Source organism: Ptychodera flava, chromosome 12 (genome assembly GCF_041260155.1).
Source record: "Ptychodera flava strain L36383 chromosome 12, AS_Pfla_20210202, whole genome shotgun sequence".
NCBI classification, from domain to species: Eukaryota; Metazoa; Hemichordata; class Enteropneusta; family Ptychoderidae; genus Ptychodera; species Ptychodera flava.
In genome coordinates this window covers 42,558,427-42,575,168 of record NC_091939.1, presented here as the reverse complement: position 1 = coordinate 42,575,168, position 16,742 = coordinate 42,558,427, and the positions used below count along the sequence as shown (strand labels likewise).

The 16,742-nt window shown below is 36.3% G+C and overlaps 1 protein-coding gene across 1 annotated transcript; it reads left to right on the top strand.

Annotated features, from left to right (window-relative positions):
• LOC139145980 (excitatory amino acid transporter-like) lies at positions 1-10,711 on the top strand. Its single transcript, XM_070717428.1, has 12 exons — positions 1-93; positions 641-839; positions 1,433-1,524; positions 2,238-2,279; positions 2,586-2,654; positions 3,357-3,360; positions 3,951-4,235; positions 4,963-5,089; positions 6,433-6,666; positions 8,784-8,978; positions 9,143-9,277; positions 10,265-10,711. Exons 1-12 carry the CDS (start codon positions 22-24, stop codon positions 10,515-10,517), a joined length of 1,707 nt encoding a protein of 568 aa, XP_070573529.1. The 5' UTR covers positions 1-21; the 3' UTR covers positions 10,518-10,711.
• Positions 10,712-16,742: the final 6,031 nt, after the last annotated feature.

Below are 16,742 nucleotides of genomic sequence, written 5' to 3'. Positions count from 1 at the left end.
GTTATGCACTGAATTGAACTGATGTTCAACATGGTGAATGTTGAATCAGGTTCAGACACTGACGCCATTCAGCCAGTCCCTTGGCATGCCAAGGTAAGCAAATGTACTTCTCTGAACTTTCTGAACTATTTCATCCCCCCTCCCCAGAATACAGATCTGGTTGTAATCAATAGAAAAGAAAACATGACGGTAAACGGGTCAAACTCATACATGAGAAATCAGAATGGTAAAAGTCAATAGAGACACAGATCATATAAGATAAACAATTATAGTCGTTTATTAAATACATTCTGTATGTGTTTGTTCAGTTAAGACTAAGAAAAGTGACATTATCTCCAGGTTTCTCAAATCCAAACAGAAGTAAATACTGTCAGTCACCTTTTGTTTAACTAAATTTTCACATTTTACATCCATTTTGTAAACAGTCACAAATTTTCATGATAATATATCATTCATGTAATTAAGCTGTTTTCAACTTTGTTTGCACTGCATGAATCCATTTTTAGCCATGTTACTATATAGAGGTCAAACCCCCAGACAGAATTCCATAGGATAACACAGCAAAATTTGTATTGATGACACACGTTTGCATAATCCCAGAGGATGGTTTGTAAATCTACTGTAATTTTACTCCACACAGGTATTGGGATGGATCAGAAAGAACCTGTTATTGGTTCTGACAGTTACCGGGGTGGTGCTTGGCATCATCCTTGGACTGTCCCTTCGTACAGTCCAACCATCGGAGACGGCCATATTGCTCATTGGATTTCCAGGGGAGTTACTGATGCGTATGCTGAAACTCCTAATATTACCCCTTATAATATCCAGCCTGATTACAGGTATTGTTAGTTTTTTTTATTATTACATGTAGCTTGTGTACTGCTATGTACTTGAGTACATCTATGCAGCCCTATCTCTATAAACACATTGATTTTCTGTCATTCAATATTCAACAAATTCAGCACAATACAACAAAATAGGGTCAAGTTATTACAAAACACATGAACAGAGAAAATTATTGTGATGAGACAATACACAAACTAAATTATTCTGTGATGCCAAAATTATAGGTCATGGAAAGTATTCCAAGGATATCTGAAATGAAATTTGGCCATGACTAACACATCAGAGTTCGCTTTTAACTTTCAGTAGAAAAGTTTTCCATGCTGGCAACTGCATCTGTGAACAGTGCCCTCTACATGTATGTACAAGCACGTCAGTAGTGGTCTGGTGGTTGCAATGACAATTTTCTCTGCAGAGCCATAACTGTTAGGCATTAAAGCAATACTAAGATGTGAATACAGGAAAAAAATTGCATTATGATACAGATGATGAACACTCCAATCATTGACCTGAGTTGAAGTTTTGTAGTGTATGACCAGTGCAACAAGCAGCAAGATCCTCAATTCTTCTTGTGTTGTGCTTGTTTTAGGTTTGGCTCAGTTGGATACTAAGTCCAGTGGCAGAATGGAAAGAAGTGCCTTAGTCTACTACTTCTATACAACTATGTTTGCTGCCATAATGGTAATTATCTTGGTGGTTTCCATCCATCCCGGCGACCGTTAAAAGAAAGAGCAACTGGACATTGAAGAAGGAGATGAAAAGAAAGTGGACACCCTTGATGCCATTTTGGATTTATTACGGTATGTCCAAGATTTTGATCCAAGAAGTACAAACATAATTTCACAAATATGGCTGTTGAAAAAATTTTCATAAAAAGGTCTGTTCTTCCAGGCAAAATTGTTTGCAGAGATTACTTATGGCAGGTCTCTCCCTTAGCAGGTTTCAAGGGGGCTATTCTGATTCTTTTGATAAATCTATTGATATGTTCATAAGCATATGCAATTCTCTATTCACACTAAGGCTAGTCTACAATCTGTGTGGATCGGTTATAAGGCTTATGGTAAATGTCTAATTTCATAGGAAATATAATAATAGAGTCAAGATTTATGAAATATGATATAATAGTCAAGATTTGTGAAATATATATAGAACAGTAAAGGTAATTTGTTGTTGAAGATGAGGAAGCTGGCATATCAGCTATGTTGTCTTGCATTTCCTTCCAAGACTTTATAAATCCTCAGAAGAGTTCAGAAATTATTGTTTAACTGCATATAGCTATTTATTTTCCTTTTCAGAGCAAATTGCATTTAATAATTGAAAGATTTGTGTATACTAGTTTTATTACAACAATGTGCTTTTTCACATCACTCACGTCTTAAACTTGTCTCTTGCAGAAACCTGATCCCGGCAAATTAGTGCAAGCTTGCTTCAAACAGGTGAGTAAAAAGAAGTGCTGCTGAAAGATAAGTTATCTATCCTTATGTGACCCTTGAACCCTACCCATACCAAACTTGCCGATCTGCACTTAGCTGTCACAGATCATTTTCAGAGCTGTGGCAGTTCAATGCACCTCAAATGCTGATCTGCACAGAATATTTCGAGCTGTTATGTGTCTGCTGTAGACTCAAGTATCTCCAAAAGACGAAATTCAGCTTTGTGCAGCTCTTGGCAGATTGAGCAACAACCGTGCAGCTTAAAAATCATCTTAGGTACAACTTTGTCGACACTACACGTATCCACAGATCATGGCAGCTCAAAGCGGCTCTATGCAGCTCACTGACAGCGAGCTGGCAGAGGTGGCTGATGAGTTCGTATTTGGAGTCTAAAAGTGAGGTACTGGTATACATGTATTGAATGAATTCACTCCATTCACAAATGGAATTTCTATGTGTCTGTTTTTGCAATCTCAGCTCAGAAAATCAATCGTGAGTAAATTGTGAATCCACGTAAAATAATCTGCCGCGTATATAGCATAACGCAGGAAAGCCGAGCTAGCTACAGTAGCTGTGTTTAAGTTAGTATCAGTGTGCTTTCCTTCAAACAACTGTTCATTCTATGTCAGTGTTTATATGAAAAGTTTGCTTCATTTTACCTTTTTAATTTGTAGTTTCGAACAAAAAGCAATTCATGACAGCTAGGTACTTGGTCCGATGGTCCGGACATTGGTGTACACACATCGTGCATGCACCAGTGAATGTTGACGTGTATGCAGTCAGTTACAGTGACATCGTGCTCGTGACGTCATTTATCATGTGATAAATGACGTCGAAATGAGCACAGGTTACGAGATACAACAGTTCAAATGTCTGCCAGCTTCCGTGTTTAAGCTGAGGGACTCAAGATCAATTCAACCGTCTGATGGTTAATTGGAAATACATATAACTAGATGGACATGAACCACAAGTTTGTAGGCCCTCACAGTCTAAAAGTTAGCAGTATTTTGTTTTTGTAAAATGTGGTCCATCATCAGTCATTTGTCTGCCGAACATGAAGTTTACTGTTTGACTTTGCAGACAAGTAAACTCTCAGCTCTGCTTGTAATTGTAAGGTTAAAGCCCCAATAGCTGCTAATTTTATGCATTATTTTCATGATTTTATTTTCAAACCAAAGTTGGTTCATGTGAATGCGCTAACTAAAGGACGTGTATTGAAGTATCACTGCTCGCTGATTTTGACCATGCCTACAGGTTTTAACAGGTTTAATAATAAACGGGTGCCGCACCCATAAAATGGGGCCCCTGCGGGAAAATACAAAAAACAATATTTCCTGCACATACACATCATGATCATACCAGAAACAAGCATGATACTATTTACCTGAATGCACAACACACGATGGCCAACATTTTGTTGTTGTAATCTATATTTTTTCTGTCATATGATTAGTTTTTGAAAATGGCGGGAAATCTAAAGTGACATTAAAACCTTTGAATGTACATGCCTATTTTGACACTCATGGCAGCATTATACACTTTTTTTAGTCTCTAATAGGTTTTATTCAAAGAAAACTCTTGGAAAAGTAAGGATATTTTGGGATCGGTTTAGTAAGCATTTGCAGCTATTGGGGCTTTAATGATGTAAAATTAATGAAACACTTTGTAAAAAAGTTCCTCTATATATCTACTGGTGGCTGTTGCTTTTCTGTGAACTTAATTTGCAGTCCAGCCATGCTGCGGATGAATATTTCTCCGTATTTTCAACTCAACAGACACAAACTACGTTTGAACCTGTCCCCATCCTTGCACAACTTGCAAACTTGACGGACTTAGACAGACCTGGAGTATATCGTATCAATGGAACAAACATCACATACGTTGAAGAGACCATCACCTATGTAGTTGGTGAAACGACCAAACGGAGCCTTGTTTTATCAGATGGAATGAACGTGCTCGGTTAGTATGAGTTCCAAACACTGTAAAATTTTTGGTTGAAATATTAGAAAGTTCAAGTAGCATACAATATTTGTTTTTTTTTTTCTGGTATGTTTATCTGCTTCATATGATCTACTCCCCAAATCATTTTAAAATATTGTTAATTCAACTTAAATCAACACAGCCTGTATGTTTGAAGCATTGTTTACCGCCTAACTCTAATCTTGAGTGTAGTACAATTTCAAAATCATATTACACATAGTGTACAATGCATTCTGTTGAAGGCCAATAATTTGAGGAAAACAAGAAATTAATCCGTATGTACTTGTATTCAGAGCACAAGCAATGAAAATATTACTGAAAAAATCTGTAGCTTTTGTGCTTTTACTTTTCAGGCAATATTCTGTTGGCACTCATTTATTCCTCTCTGGATATGTTATGGGAGAGGAGGGGAGAGAAGAGAAACTTTTTTCAAAGTTTAATACAAAGGGCAAAAGGTCTACTCTGCTTTGCTTTGTTTTTCAGCAATAGCTGCAAGGAAAATTTGACACATGTTTGCAAAGTAATATACATCTCTATGATACCCTGAATGATGAACATTCTATGGACAAGTCATCGTGATGATAGACATCTTGATTTATTGAGAAAATGTTCCATTATTTAATTTTTATGCTTCATTCTATCTAAAAAGAAAACTGGCAAAATCATGATTCTTGTGACTTGCGTATTGATTTTCTCTTTTTTCTAGGATTGATTGTGTTCTGCATCGCCTTTGGTGTCTTGATGGCCAAGATGGGCAAAAAAGCACATGTTATGTGTCAGTTCTTTGTGATCCTGAATGACATTGTCATGCAGATGGTTCTGATTGTCATGTGGTATGTACCAAGAAGAATTTTTATGCTCAGCTGTCAGCGACATGGGGCTTGTCAAATACGTTGATTGTCCATCATCGTCTTTCAGCAATTGCCAACTTCTCTGAAACTGTATGTCCCATTGCTTTGAAATTTGATATGCATTTCCATTGGGGTATTGTTTCTCAAGAACTATTCATCTGATAACTTTGATATTTAGTATACAGGTTCCTACAGATTAAATATATATGATACATTGGAATTCTGATGAAATCAGCAATTTTGTATTTTTGGGGCGATTACTCATCTGATAGCTTTGATATTTGGTATACAAATTTCTAGAAATGATCAAAATATAGTGAAATTATGATAAAATCTGCAATTTTTATTTTTTTTTGGGGGGGGGGGGGGGGGGGGGGGTTTTGCCATTTTTGGTCAAAAAATTGGTATCTCAAAAACCATAGCTTTGATATTTAGTATACAGGGCCCTACTGATTAACTTAATGAAAAGTATTGAAATTATGGTGAAATGTTTAGTTTTGTATTTTGGGGCAATTTTTGCCATTTTTTGTCAAAAAATTGGTTTCTGGAAAACCTCTTGTCTGATAGCTTTGATATTTGGTATGCAGGTTTATAGGGATTATCTTAATGTGATATATTAAAATCATGATGAAATCGTTAATTGTGTAGTTTTACAGCTAATTTTGCCACTTTTATTCAGGCCATCCTGAAATGAGCTATCAAAGATTTCCACCTTCTTCATCAGCATGTGTGTCACAAACAGTTATTCTCTTCATTAGACAGTGGAGCTCTATCAACCATTGGGTTGCTTGTTGTCCCTGATATATGAATAATAAAGTTGCCTAAGATTTTTGACAGCCTGCATGTGTTTTTGTGCATGCCCACTGGTGTCTGTAATACACTGGTGCAAATGAAGTAACGAATAACAAAATATTTGTTGTGTCTTGCTAAAAATTGTATAGTTTTACTGTAAATATCTTATCATATTTTGTTTATCAATTTAGAAAATATATCTACTGGTGTTAGCTTCTCAAAAACCTCCCAAAATATTGATCAAGTATTCACTTCCTGCAAATTAATTCATGTTCAGGGCCACTTGGTAAGATTCCAACTGTGTATAACACAAAAATATCACTGCTATTTTCTCATCTCCACAAATCAGATCACTGTATTTTTGTTATTAATACACTGGTCATCTCCAGAGGAGATCAGAGTATTTAGGCAAAATTCACACTTCTTTCTGGAAAAGATGGTCTCAAGATTACCTCAACACATTGCGTGAAAGAGATCGGTGTAATATAATTTGGTTTGGAGCTCACATTGACACAAATGTTATTTTCCTGTAGGTATTCACCAGTTGGTATCATGTCCCTGATTGCTGCAAAGTTGCTATCCATGGGTGATCTGGAATCTGTACTGGCCCAGCTTGGCATGTATATGTTGACTGTGATTATTGGACTCGTCATTCATGGATTCATGGTACTTCCAGGACTGTACTTTGTGATGACCAAGAAAAATCCATTTGTTTACTTTTTTGGAGTGCTGCAAGCATGGATAACTGCCCTTGGCACAGCCTCCAGGTGAGTTATTTATCAATTTGCACTTACAATAGAAAGTCTTATGATGTCTCGATTTTGTGAAAATCAAAACTTGTATCCTAGAGTTACCATGTAGTAATTGGCAGCCATTTTTAATTATGTAGGGCTAATTAGACCTTTTGGTCGCATCAAAGGTTAAGATTGGAAATTTTATTTCTATCTGAAGATGTACAAGCAAGGCTGACATGGTCAATGATTGTATTGATTCATGATTAGTAATAAGATAGAATAAGATAGAATAAAATAGAATTAATTGTTTCTTGTTATAGTAGGACCACTATGAATTGCGTAAACAATTCAAACATCAAGTTATCCTCTGGTGCGAGCAGCTCACATGCTAAAACCTGGGCAGGTATATATTCTGTTTAGTCTGTCAAAAAGTTGGACATAAATTTGCAATTTTACCATAATAGCAATTAACTTATAGTGTCACTGTTTAATAACGGACGTGACGTATTATGCTATCATTATCATGTTGCAATAGCAACTGTACTGCCAACTTCCATGAGCAAGCTGACAACCAGCGTTTAGTATAGGAACTGGCAATTTTTGCATCTAGCCATTGACACAGAGGGCGCCCTTCAAATTCAATCCCAGCATTCTTGGTGTCAGTCCCTCATTCATATGCACAACAGATTTCTCTCTCTTTCTGTTTTTAAGGCGTGATAGTAAAGATATTTTGTTATCAATTACAAGGTGGAAAATAATATTTACTTGCTAATAGTAGCATTATATTTTATCAGAGTGGAGTTAAACAATAATACTTTGCACATTTCTTATTTGTTTCTTTATGTGCACCCAAAAAACCTGGCAGTGCCCATGAATTTAATTGGGTACATTGCCGGTTACTCGCATAATATATTGAACTGGTGCATGCGTAGTCAGCTGCTGGCGCGACTATTAATATTTGAAATTTAAGGTAACATGTTTTTTTAATTTAATTCATTGGAACCCTGTTTTCATTCTTGATTGGTTTAAAGAGAATGGTAAATTTCCTCCAGAAATGTTTGAGAAAAAGTTGGAAAAAGTTGAAAAAATTTTTCATTTCAAGGCACCTAACTTGTAAGACCAGGTTTATGTTTGATTAAGAAACAGTATTTCAGCATTGACTTAAAGCCCCAATAGCTGCAAATTATATGAATTTTTTCATGATTTTATTTTCAAACCAACGTTGGTTCGTGTAAATGTGCTGACTGAAGGACATGAATAGACGCATCACTGCTGCCTGATTTGGACCACACCTACGTATTTTAACAAGCTAAATAATAAACGGGTGCCGCACCCGTAAAATGGCGCCCCCATAGAAAAGTATAAAAAATGCAGTATTTTGTGCACATACACATTGTACTCATCCAAGAAACAAGCATGATGCTATATACATGAATGCGCTCACACGATGACCGACAGTATGTTGTCGTAATCTTTACTTTCTCTGTCCCATGATTGCTTTTTGAAAATGGCGGGAAATCTAAAATGATGGTAAAATGTTTGAATTTACAAGCCACTTTCGACACTTATGACAGTGTTATATACACCTTTTCAGTTTTTAACTGGTCATATTCAAAGAAAACTCTCGGAAAACTGACGACATTTTGAGATCGGTTTATTACACATTCGCAGCTATTGGGGCTTTAAATGCAAGAGAAATCAATGATTCTTTCTGTCATATCAGACATTAGGTACAGGATTTGTTGAAATTGAAAGAATGAAAAAAATTAATATTGCCATGAAATCTTCAGTGTATAATTATAAAGATTAGTGGTGGTGGTGATGAACATTGATGGGTTCTTTACAGATTTCAGAGTTGATGCTAACATGATGTTAATTTTAACTGTTGAATAATTTACCAATGGCTCACATGGCCACCAGCAATACTGTAGAGGTGATTGCTCAGTATGGGAGATGAATAATTCTACTTTGTACCTGTATAGTTCTCCACCTATTCTGAAAACATGGAAATCTGAAAGTGTTTTCTCTTCAATCTACACAACAATTAAGCTACTCTCTGCCAGCAATTACTCCACAATGACTTTATAAAAGTAACACACTGTGTTCATACAAAGCAATCAATAATGTTCATCTTTTTCATCTCACACAAGTGCGGGTACTTTGCCGGTGACATTCAGATGTCTGGAGGAGAACAACAAAGTTGACAAACGGGTGACACGCTTTGTCCTTCCCATTGGTGCCACAGTCAACATGGATGGTACTGCCTTGTACGAAGCTGTAGCGGCTATTTTCATTGCTCAGATGAATGGAATAAATCTTAGTGCTGGATCCATCGTAACTGTAAGGTGTGTATTAACTATACAGACAAGCTTTTTATTTTGGCTGGTTATGTTTTAATATATATTTATTTGAAGAGATTTATTCCAAATGAGATCAAACACAAAGAGTTGTGTCAATGAAATTCAATTGAAATGAAATACTTAGCACGTTATTTTTCTCTTTTCTGTAGTTTGACTGCCACCTTGGCAAGCATTGGAGCTGCAAGTATTCCAAGTGCAGGATTGGTTACAATGTTGCTAGTTCTGACAGCAGCTGGATTACCCACTGGTGATGTCACTCTTCTTTGGACAGTTGATTGGTTACTGTAAGTGTCAAAGATCATGACCTATTGACCTTAATGTTTATCATGCTTGACTGCAGAGTGACATCAGTAGGTGAAACGTATGTGAGCTAGGTGAATGAGAGATCAGATACAGAAGAGCAAATGATGCAGAAATTGTGTGAAAAAAAGCAGAACTAAAAGTTTTGTCATTTATGTATGTTGAAACTTTGAATATTGGTTTGGTGGTTAACAAATACTTACTTCAATTGTTTTCACTGCACTGTGATGCAAAAATGACGTGAGAACCTGCAAGTACCCAGATGGCCCACGAAAGAGAAATTTTGCTTCTTCCAAGTAATTTCCCAAAGCATAAGCTTAATGTAGAATTTAATGTGAAAGATTTAATTTTTCTCAAATTTTCTGCCACAAAACTTCCAACCATACTCTTACCGAATCAAGTGTAATAATCAGAAGTCACACATTTTGATGCTAAAGAGACAAAAATACCTGACATTCAACAATATTTCCAATTAAAAATGGCTGCCATTGTTGTGTTAACTCTAAGGGGAAAAAATAAAGTTTTGATTGTCACTAAATTGCAGCAATTGAAGTTTTCCTTATGCTCAAGGGGCTTCAAAACAACCCCCCACCCCTAGTGGTAGATCAGAAAAATATTGTAAAAGTTTAAGAATCTGCATAAGTGTCCCAGAGGTGCTATTCTATTTTAACCCATTCATTACCATGGTTTGCCATAAACCCATTGTTATCAATTGTGATTCCAAGCCAGTTTCCAGCAAATTGTAGCTGAACAGGTCAAGAGGAAAAAGCTGTACTTTCAAAGTATGTTCCTTTCACAATTAACCAGAAAACCAGAAAACCTTTCCCCATAAGGGTATCTCTTGTGTCAATAATAGAATGTAAATAGCTAGGAAGGGATTGTTGACAATGAATAGGAACAAGCTGACATATTTTGCTAAGTAAACAATCATTAACTGAAATGGTTTGATATCTTGATGTGTTTCTTCTCAGGGATCGCTTCCGTACTTCAGTGAACGTGTTAGGTGATTCCTATGGTGCTGGGATTGTTGCTCATCTGTCAACTGTTGAGTTGAAAGACATGGATATGATGGAAATGGAGGAAGGCATAGACAGTGATAGAATTGCCGACTCAGATGACAAGTCCAAGTTACAGCCAAGTGTCAGCAAGGGTGACTCTGATGACAAAGTCAATGGTATTGTCAATGCTGAAGATCAAGAGTCCATCACCTTTATCTCAGAGTGATATGAGTGAAAAGGCATGTCATATTGTAACGATGCCTGGCGTTACAATAAAAAGAACTTGAAGTGGCAGCCTAGTTTATGAATAAAATTCCCCCATTTCATGAACAACTAGGGGTTCCATTGTAACGATGCCTGGCGTTACTTGGAAAAGAAGTTTAAAAAGAGCTAGCTGTAAGTTTTATAGAATTTCCCCATTTCATGAACAACAATGGGTCCATTGTAACGATGCCTGGCGTTACTTGGACAAGTTAGAAGTGCTAGCATAGTTTTGAAGAAATAAAAAAATGATTAATGATAAATATTTTGGTCCAATGTGTGTGTGACTAATGATAAAATCCAAGACTACATATAGAGTGTCACTTTAGTGGATTCAGACCTTGATCATGTCTTCATAATTTTAGAAAATGTTTGAAATATTTGGAAAAGGGTATCAGTCTGTACTGTGTTTCATTTACAGCGAATGTTTTGATAAAATGACATTGACATTGTAGAAATTGTATACATGGAGATAGAAGTGTAAATTTGGCCACGATGCACAGAAATAACATTGATGGGTCATTTTCTGGTAACCATGTGACCATCATGTGACCATGGCAGCCTCCTAGTGATAGAATAATATTGATGGGTCATTTCCTGGTAGATCATGTGACCATCACGTGACCATGGCAGCCTCCTAGTGACAGAATAACATTGATGAGTCATTTTACGGTAACCATGTGACCATCACGTGACCATGGCAGCCTCCTAGTGACAGAATAATTTACCTTTATTGCAACAAGTCGACAAGTTTTAGCCTTCAGAAAAAATGCATAAGAAGCAATTTGGATTAATCCCTCTACCAAATTTTGTTGTGTGGTAAAAAGAGAATTTGGGGGAAAGGGATTTTATATGATCATTGGCAATCATGACCTGGCTATTGAAAATGGTGGACAGTCTCCAGAACCCTAACATCTGTATGATACTGTTACTATGATGAGGATTGTGAAAATGAAATACAGACCCTCTCACTCTCAGACTGTTCAAAATATAAAATTCAAGGACACCTCTCTCTCATTGAAAGTTTGTCCAACAAAACACATCAAAATCAAGTTATTTTTTGGGTGATGGAAAAAAATGCAAATTTCTTTTTATTGCAAGAGATTTATTTTACATTTATTCTTGTATTCCTTGATTCTTGTGTAAAAGTTTACCACAAATGCAAAATCTTGTTGTATTACTGGCAATTCTCATTGTAAGTATTAAAATTGAGGTCAGAAAATTTATAAAATGTAAATTAAAGTGCTATATTTTTATGTAAATTATTGTTATCATTCTAAACTATTAATGTTTACTTAGATTTATATTTTAAATAAAAGTATATTTTTAATACATATCCATCGTTACTCATATTTACATAGTCAGTTGAGTATGTCCCAGTAGGTTAGAGTATATGATAAGACACCATCAAATCTACCTGGTTAGACATGTTTTGAATGCTGCACCATGTGATTGCAGATATCCTTGAAATATGGCATCAAACTTTCATAATCTAGTGTATGATAGTTGTCATGACAACAAGCAGGTCTTTCAGTAGCCATTCATGTTTCCGGCTGGAGTGATCACTGATCCTGAATGTCCTACAGGACAATCCTTTTGTAAATGACATTCAAATAGGATTTATTCAATTCTGTCAGAATCATTAGCTTTTGGCTGTAGCTCTGACAAAATTATTCTTACCATTCTCTGAGAGCAAAATATTTTGCAAATTAATTTGCAATTAATCTTTGGACTGGTACTGAAGGAAACATGGTTTGTAAAAATGTCACATTTTGCTATTTCTAAAATTAAATGAAAAAAAATATACAAGCAAGCAAAATACATAAATAAATAAACACTTAAATCAATAAAATAAATCAATAAATAGGCCTAGCAATTAAGTTTACATGCTGGCTCATACATACATATAAGTAACGCACACTTACAATATCATTGAGTTTCCACAGACTTAGGACTATTACAACTACCAGCACTTCAAATTCGTAAATGAGAATCAATATCACCTCATTATCTTATCTATGTCTGATCAACACATATTTTGTACACCTTTCTAAAGTCCTATTAGACTGTCCTATTGGAAAACTTAAGCCCAGAATGCATTTGGGCGGCTGCAGTGCATTATGGGCTAGCATCATCAAAACAAGATGGCCGCTGCAGAACAGACAAAAGGCAGTTGTAGCTCTGAAAAATGACTGTGTGGCAGCATATCAGGGTGTTGTACAGCTTTTATATCACTGTAGTACAGCAAGGTTAGGTAGGACAGATTATTGTATGTCAGTGTTTTCCTTTTGAAGACTGAATAGTTTCGGAAATAGCCCGGTTTACAATAGTCCTTTGTCTACTTGCCTGCTAATGATCAGTGTATGCCCATTGTGTGACTTCTAGCTTGTTGACTATGGCATTTCAGTCCACACAAAGAATATAAACAGGAGTGAAGATTAAAGCTAAGGTAGTAATGTAGTTAATGATTAGATACATACCGGTATGGTCCAAAATGCATTGATATTTATGTGAGACAAAGGAGCAATGGAACAATGGGGTTGGACCCCCTGTTACATAACAAACAGGATGTTGATACCTCAATGATTTCTGCTCATGTATTGCCATCATGAAACCTGAATTGTTTCTATGCTGATAGAGCTCATTTGGCTATTGAATTATTAAAATTATGATACTGAAAATTGAATGTTTTGTGTTATAACTTTTGGATACATTACATAGCAGCATCAAATGAACTTAATCACCTAAAACAAGAGCCATATAAAACTGCAACTAAAAAATTTCATGAAGGCAGAACTTAATTTCTATGTGTAATAATTATGCTTCCGTAGTCTCAGCTATAATAGTTTAATTAGATAATTGTTACATACAGCTTTGTATAATATTTTATACTTCTCTTCAATTTCCTGTCATTCTTTCTGATTATAGAAATAAAGTTTCTTTGTTCAAAAGTATATCCATTGCAAGTTCTTCTTTGCTCCCTAATGAACGTTGAAATACCCGCTATATAGCTTGTCTTCTTAGCGTCTTTATGTGTAAAATGCAAATTGTTATTGTTTACATTTTAATTCTAGTCCAGACCAGAATTCATTTCTCAACAATAACAATGTCTACACATGTACACACTGAGTTCAATGGAACGTTCTAATGTTCCAATTGGTTTACCATAGGACTGTCTAATAGGACATATTATTATTAGACTACCATGGGACTGTCTAATAGGACATGTCTAATGATCCTATTGGACTACTATGGGACAGTCTCGTAGGACAGGTGTCGCATTCCTATTGGACTACCATGGGACAGTCTCATAGGACAGGTGTCGCATTCCTATTGGACTACTATGGGACTGTCTCATAGGACAGGTGTCGCATTCCCATTGGACTACTGTGGGACTGTCTCATAGGACAGGTGTCGCATTCCTATTGGACTACTGTGGGACTGTCTCATAGGACAGGTGTCGCATTCCTATTGGACTACCATGGGACTGTCTCATAGGACAGGTGTCGCATTCCTATTGGACTACTGTGGGACTGTCTCATAGGACAGGTGTCGCATTCCTATTGGACTACCATGGGACTGTCTCATAGGACAGGTGTCGCATTCCTATTGGACTACTATGGGACTGTCTCATAGGACATTGTCTCAAAATACTATTGGACAATCCTATCAGACTGATTCCTATTGGAGTCCAATAGGACTTTTTTGTAAGGGGAGGGCTCTTTATTGTTAGTTCACAATGTAATTGACAAACCTGTTACAGAAGGCTAGAATTTTTATTGCAAACCAAAGTAAACAAAAAAGTGATTGAAAACATTTTCATTCATTTCCATTATCACTTGTTCCAATATTTTGTCTTACACTTGCAAGTTAACAAATTGCCATTATTTTCATCAATACCACATGCCCAAGCAGCGCTCTCACTGACAAGATGTGCTGCAAACAACCCAAAATGGTTAACTGGGACACTTCCAACTGTGGTGGCGCTCTCACTATGAAAGTTGGAATGACGGTAAAATTTCAAAAAAAGAGATACTTTCCAAGTTGATGGGCCTTAAGGTAGTACACGCCTCGAAAGGGAAAGACTTAAACTTTTGTACAACTTTCCTAAATGAAACTTTCAACCATTATCTTACCAAATCAACAATAAAATCGGGGAGGGGTGGGGGAGGGGGTCACCCTGCAAAGTTTGGAACTAGCGAAACATCAATAACCCAACATTTTGCGATATTTGAAATTGAAAATATCCTCCACCCCTGTGTTAACTCTGTTCGGGAAAATTGAATTTTCGATTTTTGAAAAACTCAGAGAGTGAAAATTTTCACAACACTTAGAGCTTTAAAATAAACCCCCACAAGTGGTAGATCAGAAAAGTTTGCACAAGTTTAAGAGTCTGGATATCCGTCCCCGAGGCGCGATCTACCTTAAACTCAGTCGTATCCTTGAATTGCATCATTGACAATATGTTTATTCTCTTCTCAAAGACCGTCTGCTTTACAGAACATTCCTTCGTACACTTATTGTTTTCTATTGTACAGTTATGTAGTCTGCTTCTAATACATGTTGATAGTGGACATATCTACACCTATACCATCAAAAGTTTATTGGCGAGTAAAATTATCGTACAAAAATAAAACAAAACGTGGGAGTACAAATACACAGAATAGTACATCGCCCAAAGTTCATGAGTCTGCGTGTTTGGTCAAAGACACATACTAATGTCAAGGCTACACATGGCTCAAAAGTTTATGTTGTTGGGAACATATTTGCGTACCAGTGTGTTTATGAGTCATTTCTGTAGCTGAGGAAACAATTGACATTGTAGTAGTTTGTGGTGAAGTTTTCGACGTGTTGCAGTTTTCTACAACACGTAAGTTGGAAAATGGAATCATGACAGTTTTACTCCTTTATTTTTGTTCATGTTTCCGTAAGGCCCTGGTTTTGATTGCCTACTCCTTGACATATAAGCATTGTCGAATCTAATAAACAAGTTAGAAATTCTGACTTTGAGAGTTTTCCACTGTTTGGAACTAATCTGTACACATAGAGGAGAAACCTGAAACGAAACGTCAGGGTGTTTGGATTTTCACCCACTTTACCCACGTTTGTTCTGACGATGCCGGATTACAATAATCCGTTTACGTGGTAAACTGTTTTATAAATCATTCATTTCAGAGTATTATGCATATTCAGTGCAGAAAGGTCAAAGTAAAACAAAACCTTCATTACAAGAACACTTGAAATATAGAATTCTGATATTCGGGGAGTACATTGGAACCGTCCGTCGAAGGGATTGGTCAGAAATTAGGTGGGGGAGGGGGGGTAGGTCAGGTGTTTTTGAGGTGGGTCGCCATTTTTCCTGTAAGCACTTTAAAGGGTCATGAAATTTCATGCATCCCTTTGGGGAGGGTCATCTTTTTTTTGCGCAACTATCGCAACAATAAGAAGGCAAGATGTGGCCGATATAGTGCTTCACCCAAAAATCAATTCACAATTCATTGGAATATACTGGGCAAAATTTTAACAATATTCCCAAACAAAACACGCCATATCTGTACATTAATATGTTTGACAATTTATGAAAATGTACTTTGCTTTAAGTAGGATATAAAAAGTGCGTGTGTGTACAAGAAATCTAATTTTTGGATTCCATCAAAAGTGTTGATTCACAATACATGGTTGTCTAGAAAACTTTTCATAGACCTCACACGTCCGCCCTGATTGCGACAATGCCCCTGCCAGCTCTAAAGGTGTATCCCCTAAGGCCACAAATCCATCAATATCAGTATAGTATGACCAATTGGTCGGTGAGGTTGGAAAGATTTATGAAAGATTCCGCCGGTAAATAAGCTTATTCAAATCACTTTATTTCATTGCTGTTAGTCCTATATCGCAAAACAAATCGAAAAATGTTAGTCTCTCATATTCCCATCCCTGAACACAGTCTGCACAGGAAACCACGCAATCAATATTGCTGAAACATTCTCAATTTATAATATTTCGTCATCGGTTATGAAATACATTGATAATGTTACTTATTGACTATAAAAACTTCTTTATACATTCTTACATAGTTCATACTTCTGGAAATACATTCGATCAGTTCTCTTTGTCACGTGATAACCAGACGTCGCGTACGTGTAGCACAAACGTTCGGAACGTCAAACGACACTTCTTCGTGAAATAATAA